The sequence below is a fragment of the Lagopus leucura genome, unplaced genomic scaffold (genome assembly GCF_019238085.1).
Source record: "Lagopus leucura isolate 7727_CA_CO unplaced genomic scaffold, USGS_WTPT01 Super-Scaffold_100014, whole genome shotgun sequence".
NCBI lineage: Eukaryota > Metazoa > Chordata > Aves > Galliformes > Phasianidae > Lagopus > Lagopus leucura.
The window spans coordinates 1492289-1507512 of record NW_024962268.1 but is presented as its reverse complement, the minus strand read 5'-3'; the positions used below and the strand labels follow the sequence as shown (position 1 = coordinate 1507512).

The 15224-nt window shown below is 37.9% G+C and overlaps 1 protein-coding gene across 1 annotated transcript in view; it reads right to left on the bottom strand.

Moving 5' to 3' along the window:
• Positions 1-15224, bottom strand: part of LOC122182140 (phosphoglucomutase-like protein 5) — a 55452-nt gene that overhangs the window by 16000 nt on the left and 24228 nt on the right. Inside the window, exons 2-4 of the mRNA XM_042875187.1 lie at positions 12166-12281; positions 3751-3886; positions 2244-2427 (exon numbers count right to left, since the gene is read on the bottom strand). Of these exons, the coding sequence (XP_042731121.1) occupies positions 2244-2427; positions 3751-3886; positions 12166-12281 (436 nt within the window). The remainder of the gene's footprint in view (positions 1-2243; positions 2428-3750; positions 3887-12165; positions 12282-15224) is intronic.

Below are 15224 nucleotides of genomic sequence, written 5' to 3'. Positions count from 1 at the left end.
CTAAGTAGCAAATTAAAAAAAAAAAAATTACTTAAGATTTTTAAAACTGTTCTTAAATGGTAGAGTGTAACACCAGCAGAAAATCTGGTTTACTAGCAGTATATCTAACAGACACATACATAAATTAGAAGCATGCAGAATAGCTATCTTTCTTCAAAACACTGTGGTTATCATAATTTTTATTTGCTCAGTTGTGGACCCTTGAACACCACCGGGGCATAGGAGGCCATTCTGGCTACTCTGACAAGAAATATGCTATTGTTGACATGGGACTAAAATATCATTCTGAACAGAGAATAGTTTTTTTTTCCTTATCTCTGGAGGGTCATATGAAATAACTTTCAGAACAGCCCCCCAAAAACATGAGACTACACACAGAGAATTTTACAGCCTAAATCTAACAAAGGAGCAAGACAACATTAAGAAAGTTTAAATGACAACCACTGGGAGTTTTATTCTGCAAATCTCTGAATATGATAAATCTTTATGAAAGAGTCCAACATTTTAGTTGGTAACTTGTTCAGTATGTTATGGGCTATTTTCAGCACAATTATCAGCAGAAATATACCAGCACAATTTTCAGGAACAGCAACATGTTTCATTTAACTTTATATCTTATTACTGGACTTTATATCTTATTACTGATGATAAACAATATTCATGTGTTTGTTTCAGAATAAATTAGAGTACAGCCTGCTTGTACTGCTATATATCTATTTTATTATTGTATTTGTTTTCTGCAGTTTATTAAACATTGATTTAGTTGTAGTTCATTAGAAGCAGTTCAGATACATTGAGTACAAATTTCTATCCACTTTCCACTGAGGAATAAAAGGTTCCGGACAACCTAGCTGGAAAATCTACATGAAACTCATGACAGTCACAAAGAGGCACCTGCATTTGCACAAAGAGCATAATACATGAGGAAAATGGCAGCAGTGAACTGTTGCTTATTTCCTTGGATTAATGTCATTTCTTATTTTATTATGCTTGGCGAATTCCACCAAGGCTGCAAACACACAGAGCCAGGAATGTAAGCTTGTCAGAAAACAAACAGATTGAATTGTATTCTCACCAAATGAGTGCTTTTGCCTATGAAAAGACATGCTCTCCATTTCAAAGTCCATTTAAAAACAGGGTAAGTCGTGCTTCTCTGTATTACATGGTGACGTGATAAGCAGTTGTACTCCAATTTAGGAAACAGCTTTGGATGAAAAGAAAGGGAAGGTACACTAAAAGTTTACTTTTTTTTTTTTTTTTTTTTAAGGACAAGAGTCACAAGCCTGCCATGCCTGTAATTTTCCAGTGGACTTGGATATGACAATATCCTTGTACCTTGTTTCAGCAGCAATATGTACAAGGACAGTAATTCAGTGCCAAGTGGGTTGCTTATATCATCTGGATGCAGTGATGAATGGAAACTACAAAGATACTGCACAGAATGGAGTGACAATTGTTTTAATGGCTCATAATACCACTTGATAGAGTCTGATCAGGTCAAGCAGTTTACAAACTTCACAAACAAAGACAACAAGAATAAGCAGCATAAAATCAGAATACATTTAAATATGAGTCACAGCTCATATTCAAAATGTTTTGATATACACCAACACCAGGCAAAAGTACATGTCTGCTTTTGTGTTTGTCATGGAACATAAAAGGCTCAATTTGAGTTGCAGAACTTGATAGCTGAAAGATCTTAATATTGACATAGTCTGCCCAAAAGGAACACAGAGCAGTTATTTTGGCTAGAGAAGCCAAACATGCCCCGGTATGGAACAATCTGCTTAAGTCTTCTGCATGCTGTTGGCAACAAGGGAATAACGCCTTAATTATGTGAATAACAAAACCAAGAAAATTTGACCTTTTTTATGCGATGTATAGCAATTGTAGGTTTCAGACAGAAAATAGAAAAAGCAAATGCTGCCTTTTTACACAACACCTTCCATTTTTCAGGAAGTGGGTCTCTCTGTATCTGCTTTGCTGGCAGCAGGGACCCCATCTCTGCCTACCTTCTCTATAACACTACAGTGTCCATTTATGCACAGCAAGTGCAAGCCGAACCAGAGGTGGATTACCTTATCCAGTCTGAGAAAATCTTAAGTAGGAAATGCGGTATCTATCAGTGCAAATAAAAAAAATGTCTATAAATAAATGGTAAGGCTTTCAGCTGAATGCCAGAAATGTTTTAAGAGATATGTTGAAAGCTGTGAAATTTTGCTACTTTACCACCACAGCCATACCTGTCTTTTGGTCACAGTGCCATCCACAGGATCTATGTACTCAAAGCTGTCTGTTCGTTCCACACTGTAGATACTGCTGCCCACAGCAAACTGCTGGTGGCTGAATGACTTGTCAGTGATCAAAGCTTCCAGGTCTCTCATTATGAAATACGCTGTTCTGGGTTCCAATGCTTCATAATCAAACCTTGCATGCATATAAAAAAGTAGAAATAAAAAGTAAGTCCACCACAGTTTAGAAGACAATTCTTTTTTCTCAGTTCTCAATATACACACAATTAGCAATTTGTTGCTTACTTCAAAAAATTGACAGTAGACTACTGAAGTACTGATGGCAAATTAAACCAGTATATGCACGCAGTACTATGCAATCTGCCCCTCATATATACACCACAGTTCTATTCTGGCCAACTAATTCTTGAGGCAATAGAAACAATTTGGAATATACATTGTATCTTAAGTAGCACAGAAAACATCATAAAATCACTACAGAACTATAGAATTACTAAGGTTGGAAAAGACCTCTAAGATCATCTGTCCAAACATTCACCCACCACCAATATTTCCCCACTAAACCACGTCCCTTAGTGCAACATGTAAGCACTTCTTGAACACCTACAGGGACAGCGACAGTGACATCTCCATTGGCAGCCCATTCCAATGCCTGACCACTCTTCTAGAAATGTTTTTCCTAATATCCAACCTGAAGTTTCCCTGGAGCAACTTGAGGCCAATCCTATCACTAGTTACCCAGGAGATGAGGCTGTCTCCCATCTCACCACAACCTCCTTTCAGTAGTTAGTTGTATAGAGCAGTAAGGTCCCCTATGAGCCTCCTCTTCTGAAGACTAAACCCAGCATAGACAGCATTCTGAAATCAAGGACACAATCAGTGCAGTGCTCTGAAGAAAATAAAATAGAAGAAACTTTGCTGCAAGTTTTGAGGAACAGCTGTGCTCCTCCATGATTATACTTACTCATCTGAATTAAATCTATTCTGAAACAAAGAGAGAGAGAGAGAGAGAGAGAGAGAGAGAGAGGCTAAGGTAAGATCTGTGTTATGTGAACGCCAATTAGAATTCACCCTTCTGAGACATTAATAAAAACAAGTAAATGTATGAATCTTCAGAGGAGTTCTCTTGAGTTCAAAGTAAGCATAAAATCAGTTTTCACAAAAGCATTTTCATGAAGAAGCATGGAGAAAGAAGTTCATGAGTACACTTGCTGAGATTTTGACATCTTTCAACACCATGTAACCAACTGCACCCAGAGATTCCACATCTAACATACTGGAAGTGACATATATGCACAGCTCCTTCAGTGAATACAGTCTGCTTGCTCAACTGATAAAAAACTGCCCATTACAGTGGCAATCTGTAGCAGATTTTCATTACGAGGACACATGAAACACACATCTAAATGTAGCTGAGTGCAGGTAATCAAGCCTTGTTTGCAGCAGAATTGACCCACTGACTGCATAAGTTTCTGTACCTTTTCTTCATTTTTCTCACCTGCAGTAGTAGTGTCGACCAAACTTTGCCCAATGATCCCTGACAATTTCTTCTACGCTCTGCTTTCGAGCTGCTAGGATTGAAAGCCAAACTAGAACAGCCCATAGTCCGTCTTTCTCTCGAAGGTGATCAGACCCTAAAGAGAGATATGTAAAGCACATTATTTGATACCACTGTGTATAAGAAAACAAGCTGAGGAGGCTGGGCAATTGTCTCACTTAACTTGTACATCACATAACAGTAAGCAGGAAGGTACCAGCTTCCATAACTATGGTAGCTCCCAGATTGATAACCAGAATTTACTTTTACATATGACAAAGTCTATACTCCTAACATTAAATAAAAAATATACATGAGTACTTGGATTGAAGTGGTAGCAGTATCATTATAATCATTATAATCATTAATCATTATACATACAGGTTATTTCCACACTTCTGGTACTGTCTCCCCAAACTGGGCAAGACACCCAGACTCCTGGCCAGTGTTCTGTGTTATGTGAGTCAAGTTCCAGAGCATCTCCCTTCCAGAATTTCCAGAATATTTATAACCTTACATCAGGTCAAATAAATAAATATATATATACGTTAAAAAAAGAAAAAAAAAAAAACCACAAAAAACCCATGATAAATAGCTTCTGGAGGAAAAAAAAAAAGCAGAAAAGAAAACTTTTTTCCCTGTCTGACTTCCTCCTTAGTTTTCAGAGATAAAAACGTTTGAATGCTCAGATCTAAATTCCTTCCTAGTTTCATATTTATGACAAATTAATACAAAAGAAACTAAGAATAATTTTTGAAAATCCCATGGGATTTAGGACACATTCAAGGATACAGGAGACACAAATTCAAGTCTACTATTTGAATTCAAATAACATGGACTTGAACTGCCAGTTTCCACATACAAAACCAAAAGGAAACTTGGAGTAACGAGCTGCTTTGCTGTAGCCATATCACTTATCTTGACCAGAAGCATTTCCATGAAAGTAAACTCTGTCTGTCAAAACAGTAATGTGTCAAAAAGCAAAAAGTTTCAATAAAATTATAATTTCGTAACCAAAGAGTATTACATAGGAAAGGTCATGGCCATGTCAGCAAGCACCCCCTCCTTTTGGATAATTTACAGCAAGTTTCTGTGGCAATCTGCACCTAATCTAGGTGAACATTTCTGAAAATCCAAAATTAGAAAATAGAGATAGATTAGAAAATAAATTCCGAAAATAGAAAGCAAGATTCAGGATGCTGGACTTAGCAGATACTGGAAGATGTGTACTTCAAGTAATAGACTCAAGAACCTTGATATGTAAAACACCAGATTCGATTCAAGTTTTTTAGTTGCATTTAGTTATCATTTTCTGTTCTTACACTGTAGAAAACCTGGGTACAAGGTACATTAAATCACAATTTTTTTTTTTCCCCTCATGAATTACTGATCGATAGTTTGACTGTGTCTCTAGAAATTACTCAGCAGAAAATTCTCAGAGAAATCAGAAAGGTTTTTGTTTCAAAATCTGTTGCATGATATATTCTCCATCATCAAATATAAAAATTCTGCTGCACCAAGTCTGCTTTGCAGTAGTTTTATATAATAGCCTGCAAGTTCTGTACACACATTTGTCAAAAATGGCTGTGTTTTCCTACTGGCAAAGGATCTGGTTTTTGTTATATAAATTGAAGCTGTTAATCTTGTGAAAAATTGTCAAGAGAAAATTAAAGATATAAGGAAAACAGTAAGATTTGCCTGGAGCAACTGTGATTTCTGGGGTTAACTCTTGACATCCATCCTTCAGTTACCATTGCTGCCTTTGACTTTCAGTCCATCTTTTTGACAAGAGAGCAGCAAGTCAAGGTAGCAGCTGCTATTCACACAAATTTGCTAAGTGCCCATCGACCTGGGATTTTCACAGCTCTGCCTGTAGCTTAGGCTCCTTGGCTTTCATTCAGCCCCAGAGGTATAGACTCCCATCCCTCCTGAATCTAACATTTAAAAAAAATTACGACAGAGTTAACTATGTGTATATTACTAATTCAGCACAATACCAGAACTGCATAAAAATGATTACAAAAAAGTTGTAAAGGGGAAAAATGTTTCTAGGAAGCACAAGAAAAAAAGGATATATGGAGATTATGCTTGAGTCTATGAGTTGGGCTCTGTAGAAAACTAGGACACTGAATAGCTCAAATGGATTTAAGAACTGAGACACACAGCGATGTTCCTTCATGTTTGCAAAGTAGCTGTCATGATACTGAGAATACTGTCTTTCTGCCAATTTTGATCTGTCTTGACCTGCAGTCTGTGAACTGTTCCCAACAAGGACAGTCTACTAATACAGTGCCTAGAGCTATAGCCTGGTCCCCTAGCAGCTGCTATAAAAACTCCAAGAGCTTACTTTGTTCCCTGGTTCAGAGCCTCCAGATGCTATCAAAGCATGTAGTGCTGCTTGATCACAAGAAAAAGGGCAGGGTTACTTATGAGCCCTTGGAGCTTTGCAAATAGCTTTAGATCAAAAAAAAAAAAAGAAAACAAATGTCCCCAAACAGGAACTCAGCCCTTCAGATAATCAGATCCTCACCTTCTCTACTCTCTCTTTGCAATAACACAGTAGATCAACTGAAGGATCCCTTCTGCAGAAATACCAACAATCTGGTCTACAGATAACAAAATCAGCTTTGCTCATATGCAAAGCAGATGGCATGATCCTATCTTTTATACAGACAAGAGTTTGTTCCTAGAAACGCTGCCAGTGCAGTTTCTGCCACTGCCATTAAAAGGAGGATGTAGAAGAGGGCTGTCACCTCCCACCTGCACTTGTCATTCCTCTGGTAACAGCAGGAAAAGTTGTTAGGCCAGCACAGCTGCAGGGGACTTTCTGAGTGTCCTGACTGCTGGGAAGGACAAAAGGGTGTGGAAATGCAGCCTGGCTCTGCTGAGTTGTTTTGGGAACAGGAGCTAGTGGGGGGTCCTGGGCAGGATGGAGGAGATTGGGAATGCTATGCACTCCCTTTTTTCTTAACCTTCCTGGTTCTTCTTTTAGATATTCATTCTTAGCACAGGAAAAGTTAATTCTGCTTAAAAGTCATCTCTATTGCTGATATTACCCACAGCTTAAATTGCTTAATCTGCTCAACGGACACAAGCAGCAAGTGGAGATAGGGTAGAGATAAACACTCCAGTGACTTGTTTCAAAGTAAGTGATCATTTACTTTCCCATTGTGCAACACGCTGCAGACTGCAAGCCATCAAATCACACAGTGAAAGGCACACCAAAGTGTCAGCAAAATTGCCAATACATCTTGACATGTGTGCAAAGGTCTAAACTTAGCACCGAAGAAAATAAGCATTTTGATTTCACAAACAGTTTGAGTATGTTTCACTGGATCAAACTGGTCCAGTGAAACATGGACATAAGAATTTTTGGAAAGGTCTCTGAGCCTCGTTTTGGCATGGCTTAAGCTTATAAATCTCTGTGAAGAGGGATGAGTGTACACACGTAACATTCTTCTGATCCATTTAGCAGCTTTGGCGCGTGTTGCGTCCTTGTGTGTCCTTCATGATGACATAAAGATTGTTGTTCCTCTGGAAAGAAAAGGATACGAAGAAAGCAACCCAGAGGCAAAAGTCTGTATGGAAAAACCTGTAAACAACCCAACCATTTCAGAATTAAAAAAAATCAGTGATTAAAAACACTAGCCTAACAATAACAGTAACCTTGTTCCCAATAAATGTCTTGATTCATTATTCTTATCAGAAGGAAAAATGACAATGGGAATTTCTCAGAACTTGTTTATTCCACCTCTTATTTTACCAGCTGATCTACTAGTTGGGCTACTATTTGCACATATGTGCAAATTTACTGCTGTCATTTCTTTTTAGTAAATTAAAATCCACTACTGCAACTCTGTTAGTGAACTCTGGTTTTCACTTGTTTTATCTTTGTAGGTGTCTTCACTTCTTCTCTCCCTTTTACTGTCCAGCTCACATGTCAGAAACACAAGGCAGGGAGCTAGTTCTGCCAGCTCTGTTAACAGTATCTTCCTCCAGTTCATATACCTAATATCTGTTGTTGTGAATCTGCAGAGGCAGTTTGTGCAAAGTGATCAGATAAAAGGTGCTTCACAATTCCTGAGACTGTAATACTACCAGTCATTCTGTCTTGCTGAGGGCACTCAGCAATCTCAGGATAATTCTCATTGGTACTTCTGATTGAAAAATATATAGCATTAATGAATTCCAGCCAGTAAGGAGACAAAACAGAAAAGAACAGTGGAGTCAACAAACGTTTTTCTAATTATGTCACTGTATTTAATTTGCCATTGGTAAGGAAAATTACAATAACAGCAAGTACTCTGACAGCTTATTTTTAAGTTAGTTTGCCATATATTTCTCAATATAATAGTAACAACAAAAGTTATTTTATACTACTGCAACAGTTAATTGCTATGGGCAGACTCAGAGTAAACACTGGGAAAAACTGTTAGAGCACATTCCCATTCACAAGAAAGTACACAGACGGGCTTAAACTGAAGTAGTCTTGAGAGTCAGTAGCCTGAGAAACAAGGAAAATCATGAAAAAATGTTTGCATGATTATTTTTTTCTGATATTGTCAAGCTGTTGGGCATGCAGGCCTTCTTTTATATGTCTCATTTATTCTTTATCTGTGAAGAGTTCCAATTTTGATAGACAGTGAGCCTTGAGGATCATATATAAGAGGAAAATGTAATTGCTTTTCCCTAGATTAGCCAATTCTGTCTAGCATATTGCCCTCTGTAATGAAATTTTAAAACAAATGTGAGACTGAAGCATGTATATAAACTCACAGTAGAACATTTTGTCGGCACACAGTTTGAGCCTTACAAAATTATCCTTCAGTGATTTGAATCTTGGTGATACTTTGGGCAAATGGAGTCCTGTGTTACTGTAACAGATAAGACCATACAGCTCTTTAAAGGCTTTCATTATTTTCAGCACCAGACCATCTTTGTATTCTCCACTAGTTCCTCTTACACATAATCTTACAGGAGAAAGCAGTTGTTGTTAATGGCATCTGGAAATTTGGAGATGGAGCATGCAAGTTTATGAAAGATGCATCAATTACTGATTGATGGCTTAAACTGCAGAAAGATAAATCAACCACACTGCTCTCTGAATCCTGATTAATTATTTGCTGATGAAATTTAGAAACTAATTGCTGCTGCAGATGCCCTTCTCTGAACTGTGTCCTAAGCATTAGTCATAGAACCAGAAAGCTACTAACCTCATCTGACAAGCTCTCCACACGACTACAAAAATGGAAGAAGATTTTAAAGTACTGGTTGAGCTCCAAGATCAGCTGCCAGAAAACAAGTCTGGGAAACGCAGCACTAGGGATGTTTTCAAAATCTTTTGTCCTTTTATAGCAGAAAATTTGCTTTTATTTATTTGCCAGTACAAAATCCCTTATATTATAAAACTAAGGCTCTGTACTGTTTGGAAATTCCAGCTGGGCTGGATTACCTAAGTATACAACCAATCAGTCTCCCGTGCTGCATGGTTAGTTTGACAGTAGAACATAGATATGTAAATCCCCATTCTCTTGCACAGAACAATGATTTTCACGCTCTGATCTGCTATATGGTATATTTCTTGAAAACTTCTGCACTGAAAACTAAGATGTGTCATTTCAGTTCCCTAAATAGCTGTGACAGAGATGAGAGATGTAAAATTTACTCAAATGCCCAATACTGGCAGAAACTTGTGAAGGTCATGCAACTCTTAGGACATTATCAAAAGGTTCACAATAAGGTAAATATTTATTGCTAAAAACAGCTCACATTGCTAAAGTATTGGTCATCTACACACCGGCCTATGTTTTACTAATAAACATCCTGGCATATGTGGTTTTTCCAGACAGCTGCACAGAACTGAAAGATGATTAGAAAATTGAGGCAAAGAGAAAAACAAACCTTAGATATCATTGTAATTGCCCTCTAGGCTCTGCCACTATTAATTTACACAAAAACTACCTACACACTGACCCAATGCTCCCAGTGGTCTGCATGCCAATAGGCTGAAATCTCAACAGTTTATACTACTGTTCAGATGGCACTGTCAAAAATGAGAGGCCAAGTGGCTTTCTGAACTGCCAATGAAGTTCTCTAGGTACTAGGAAGCTGATCAGAGTGGACTAAGATGCACATGTCCTGTGTTCCTGTAAGAATAGCTCTCCACATCGTCCATGAACATGTTGCTCAAGCACCATTACAACTCACAAGAGACAGAATTTACTGGAAATATGAAGAATTAATAACGGGATAGGAGAATCAGATTAAAACAGGAATACAGAGAGTGCTTGGAATGCAGAGATGGGTATGAAGTCAGGAGATGAGAGCTGCAAAATCAGAATAGAGGCTACAGTACAAAATACTATTAGTTTAGGACTTTACAGAAAGATGGAAGTAATGGGAAAAAGTTTAGGGCAGGTGGAGAGGAGTTACAGTTGCCTACTTTCAAGAACAGGCAAACTCCACAGGCTCTTCCTTTATCTCTAATAGTCCATCTTCCCCCACTCCAACAAGCATCTGCTACTTTGGTTAATAAAGAAATAAGGTCAACACAAATCACAACATCTTCAGTGTTTCAGAAGGCCAAGCTCAGAAACCTTTTCGCTTGATCTCTTGATATGGCTGATCTGCAGATCAGTATAACTGATACTGAGGAAGACCTGAGCATGCACATGGATACAGGTCATGTCTTTTCAAGGTGCCAGGGAAATTTGTTATTTGGTCTTTTTCATGCAGTAGGACACACTACGCTCAGTAGGCTAGGGCATCCAGATGTAGTTCAGTCTGTGGGAGCTCACCATCAAACTCTCACAGGCTAAATCCAATCACAAATCACATTTTTCCCTTCCTACAGCGTGACAGTGAAAACAGGGTTGCTCATTATCAAATAATTTAGGTGTTAATGACATATGCTGATGTCTCAAGGGCTAACTTTCATGGAAATAACCACAAGAGAAACTTTAATATCCAGAGAGAAGTGAAGAACCGATGTAGTGAAAAAGCATCAAAAACCTCCCCTCTGGTTCAGACCTCTCACAAACAGAGATGCAGCCTAACAGATGTTAGGCACAAATGACAGTATGTTCTGAAAGGTACAAGATCTTCTGAAAATGTCCCCCTTCCCAAGCTAAAACTGTCATTCTATGACCTTGCAGAAAACCCTTAGAAAAAAACCTGTCCAAGGCAGTACCATACTGTGGCAGACACCGCAGTGAAGCCAAGGCAACCAGGGTGTTAGTAATGGGACAGTGTTTCACAATCAGAACAGAAAGCAAAACACACATTCTTTACTCATTATTACAGACATCCAAAGAAAAGTAATGTATTCTTGGATTTAATGAGTGGCTATATTAAAGTGGTATGTGTATGGCTTAAAGATATCCTCATTTTTAAACAAGCAGCATTCTGGCCTAATTGAGCTACTGGTAACTTAGTTCCAGAGTTAACTAAATCAAAGCAATATGAAATTTCTAATCAGATTTCACTGCACAATAAATAATTTTCTATGAAAAGCTGTAGTCAAGGAATTACACACACACACACAAAATCAAACTTCATGGAATTTGCATCAAAATATGCAATGTATTATTAACCATGTAATATGTTATTCTGATATGCAATTATTTAAAAACGCCCATATCACAACCACAGTAATAAAAAGCATAAAGAATAAATAAATTATGTTCCAGAATCCAGGAAAGAAAAAAAGAAGCACTGTAAAATGCGTTCAGTTTTTGTCATTCTACAATACCAAATTTGTTCAGTTTTGTAGAGCATAAGCTACCGGTTTACTCTGAATGAGGGCAGCTCAGATTTATCTTCTGCATTCTGTTGTTTGGTTCTTGCAACAGATAAGGGAGAAATACTTAGGGGAGAACAGGTGTTGATATTCAGCTGAATTTATTCTAGTGATGACTTTATCACTGTCTGGCTTTCCAGTGTTCGTAATGTTCTAAAAAAGGGATGCACGTAACAGGTTTGATTAGACATAACAATCCTCACTTTGTACACTGATTCATGTTAGGAAAAACAATAGTCTGCAAAACAATAGTTTGCAAATACAGGCAAAATCCCTCAAAATGCCATTGCGGTCCATAAAAAATACTATTACAGTGGAACTGGAGACATCCTTCCACATAACATTCAAGTCAGAATATGGTGGCAGATGCCTTTGAAGGCTGTAGAACAGCAAGAAGATCGCCATCTTTCACATGGCAACTACTACCAGACTCCTAAAATATGAAAAGCTGATAGTCCTTTATTCAAGCACAAGATAATTTGCTGAATTTTTTATTATTTTTTGTCTTTGACTTGATGTACCTAGGAAAATTAATGTCATTAAAAGTCTCCGGAAATGTCTGATTGCGTACTGCTTACCAGTGCCAAAGCTTTCCTCCCCACAGAGTGAGCAACGTCCAGAATCCATGAGATTGGAAAAATATCTCCATCCTGTTGGTGTTTCATACACAGGAACCTTCATTACTTTTGCCACTCTGCAGAAGGCACAATAGAACAATAAAACACCACACATTTCAGAAAATGCTTTTTTTTTTTTTTTTGACACATAGCTTGAGGTCAGTCAAGGACTATTCTAGGTTTTGCTGTATCTCCAAACAGCTGAGCTATAAAACAAAACAAAACAAAACAAAACAGATGAACAGCATCACTCAAAACCGATCCCTCAACACTTGATGTCAGCAAGAACCTAGATAAGTTTATACACTGCAGCACTTTACAAGAGGTAGGAAGCTCAACTAAACTGTCTTTACCAGTACATTTCTCTTGTTAATGGGCCGGAACATGAGTTACATGTAGAGTTTCGCTGTATTAATGCTTTCCTTAAAGTTTGATCACTATGTTGAAGTACCTTCCTTTACAAAACACAAGAGGCCAACAACTACACGCTAGGAAGACACTTCTGTTCATGTGTTCAAAGCCAAGCCAGTACAGGTGAGTTTTCAAAGCACAACATCTACTCTAAAAAAGCATTTATGTGATTCTGTGATAAGCTGGGTTTGCAGTCCCCTTTAAGGAGCCCTCTACAAAGCTAAGGATTTACACAGACTGAGTATTACCATTCCTCTTGCTCTCACTGCATTTTCAACTGCTTCCTAATATGAAAAATAAGATGTGAGGAATAGTCAATCTGATTGACAAGGACCTTTCACAGAAAAATAACTGAGATGACTTACATAGGTTGCTCCTAAAGTAATGCCTGCTATTTATTCTCATGGAAACTACAACAGACACAAAGAGCACAAGAACACTATTTGACAGAGTAAATTTCCAGCCACAAAACACTGTTTCTCAACACAGCCACCACCATTAGCTATGCATTTTCACCAGCAATGAACAACATACTGCAAGGCACACTTGTAAAAATCTGCCTCACTGCCAGTGTTACCTTTGCTGAAGCACACCACCCACCATCTCACTGTGCTCACATTCTTTGTTTGATCTCCAGAAGTATCCAACAAGCATTGACGAATGTCAGTGGGTACAATTTTTTCCACATAGAGGAATACAATTTCCACACCTCTGCTTCATACGCACTTCCATGTCAGACATCATCTCATCAAACAGCCCCACTGCTGCCACCTGTCACACAGCACGTATGTAACAGAATACTGGTGGGAAGTTTCAATCTCTACTGTCATACCACCAATATCCACCTCTGACATCATGGCCCAACGTAATAATAATACAGGAGACATTACTTTCAGAGTCCTCGTACTTAATTTTAACTACAGTCAAGCCCAAAGTAGACCAGGTGGGATTCAACCTGCTTAACACAACCCACCTGGAACTCATGAGTCAAGGCTAAAGCAGTCACCTCTCTGATCAACAGAGAGACCTTTTTTCAGCCAGGCTGCTGCTCTTTCTTAAAGCAGGTGCATATTGAGGTAGACAGGATGACCCTTCCAAATGTGCAAATACTGACCCTTTTGAAACCTGAGTGAAAGTTCAGTCTTTCAGAATTATCTGCAAAATCTTTAGTTAATCAGTGCCGTCTGCAAATCCACTTTTTTTTTTTTCCGTGTAATAAAGATACGTTGCTATCTAAGTCTCCTATTCAGCCTAGGTGTTCATTTTTGCATTATACGTTATATCTAAAAAGGGTATTTTATAAATGAAATCAAATAAGAATTGCAGATACTTATTTGAAAAGAGTTAGAAAGAAATACATAGAGAAAAAAAAAATGCATGTGTTTAATCTTAAACTTGTGTTCCATGTCTGTAACGTGAGGTAGAGGCAAGTGTATGCCTTTGTGTGTTCATACAGCACCAGCTGTATTTTTGGGCCTTAGATATACCTCTGCATAACAGAAGTCATACAATGCAGAGCTTAACAGGTTTATAGTTGGCTCTGCAAAAAAGCAAAAACATAAAAGCATTTTAATCTGTATGTAGTAGTAAGTGCAGGCTGGGAATGGGACCATCCTGCCAAAAAGTAGAAAACAATACAAAAGAAAACAATGGTTAGCACGCTGGAAGAGCAAACACAGTTCTCTTGAGCTAGCCTAACAATGCACCACAAATATCTCTGTTTGCAGAAATGTTCCAATATCCTGGTTTTAGAAGAAGGAAACCCCTTCCCTTTCACTTTTCTGAATTTCTCTACTTTGGGAACAAATAGACTCAGGTGGACCTGTTTTGACCAGTACAAAAAGCTTTCAGGATTTTGTTAAGCTTGTTCAAAGTTTTCTGGCTATTTGGCCAGCTCTGAAAATACACATGATGATCCTGTTGGTATTGGGTTTATTTTAGACTAAGCCTTTCAAGCAAACGAATATAATATACATATAAACACATAAAGCTTACACTGAAATACAAGATCATTTCTTGCAATTCTTTTGTTGTTTTTGTTCTTGAATCTTAACAGAGTAAATTAGTAGAAGCAGCAAATTCAGGTCAAATTTAACAACTACGTATCAGCAGCACTGCAGAAAAAGTTACATCATATTATGCAAGAAGGGCCAAGTTTGAGTAAATAAGAGACTTGACAGTACACCATACCCTGAGCAAAAACAACTTCTTCTCTGTTGTGCAAAGAGAAGGTTCACTTTCCTCTCTATGCCTGTTTTCCCACTTTGAACTGTCTCTTCTTTGAGCAAGGAGTAGTTCTGTTTTCAAGGCTGTGAAAAACAAAAGGGTTCTATCCTAGTTGAGTAATGCAAACCACACAACAATTTTTCTTCATCACAAAACTACAGAAAGGCAATAAACTGAGGGTGTGAAGTGACATTCGAATATTATCATATCTAACAGGCCTAGCTTATCATTTCATCCAAGTAGCACGCTAATTAGAAAACATACGGCTCTTCCACAAGCCCCTTAGCCAACAGGTTTATTCCTGTCTTGCCCAAATCTGTGCCTACAGTTTCAGTAATCTGAGGAGAATGTACACTTTAAATACAACAGTTTTAAAGAATCAC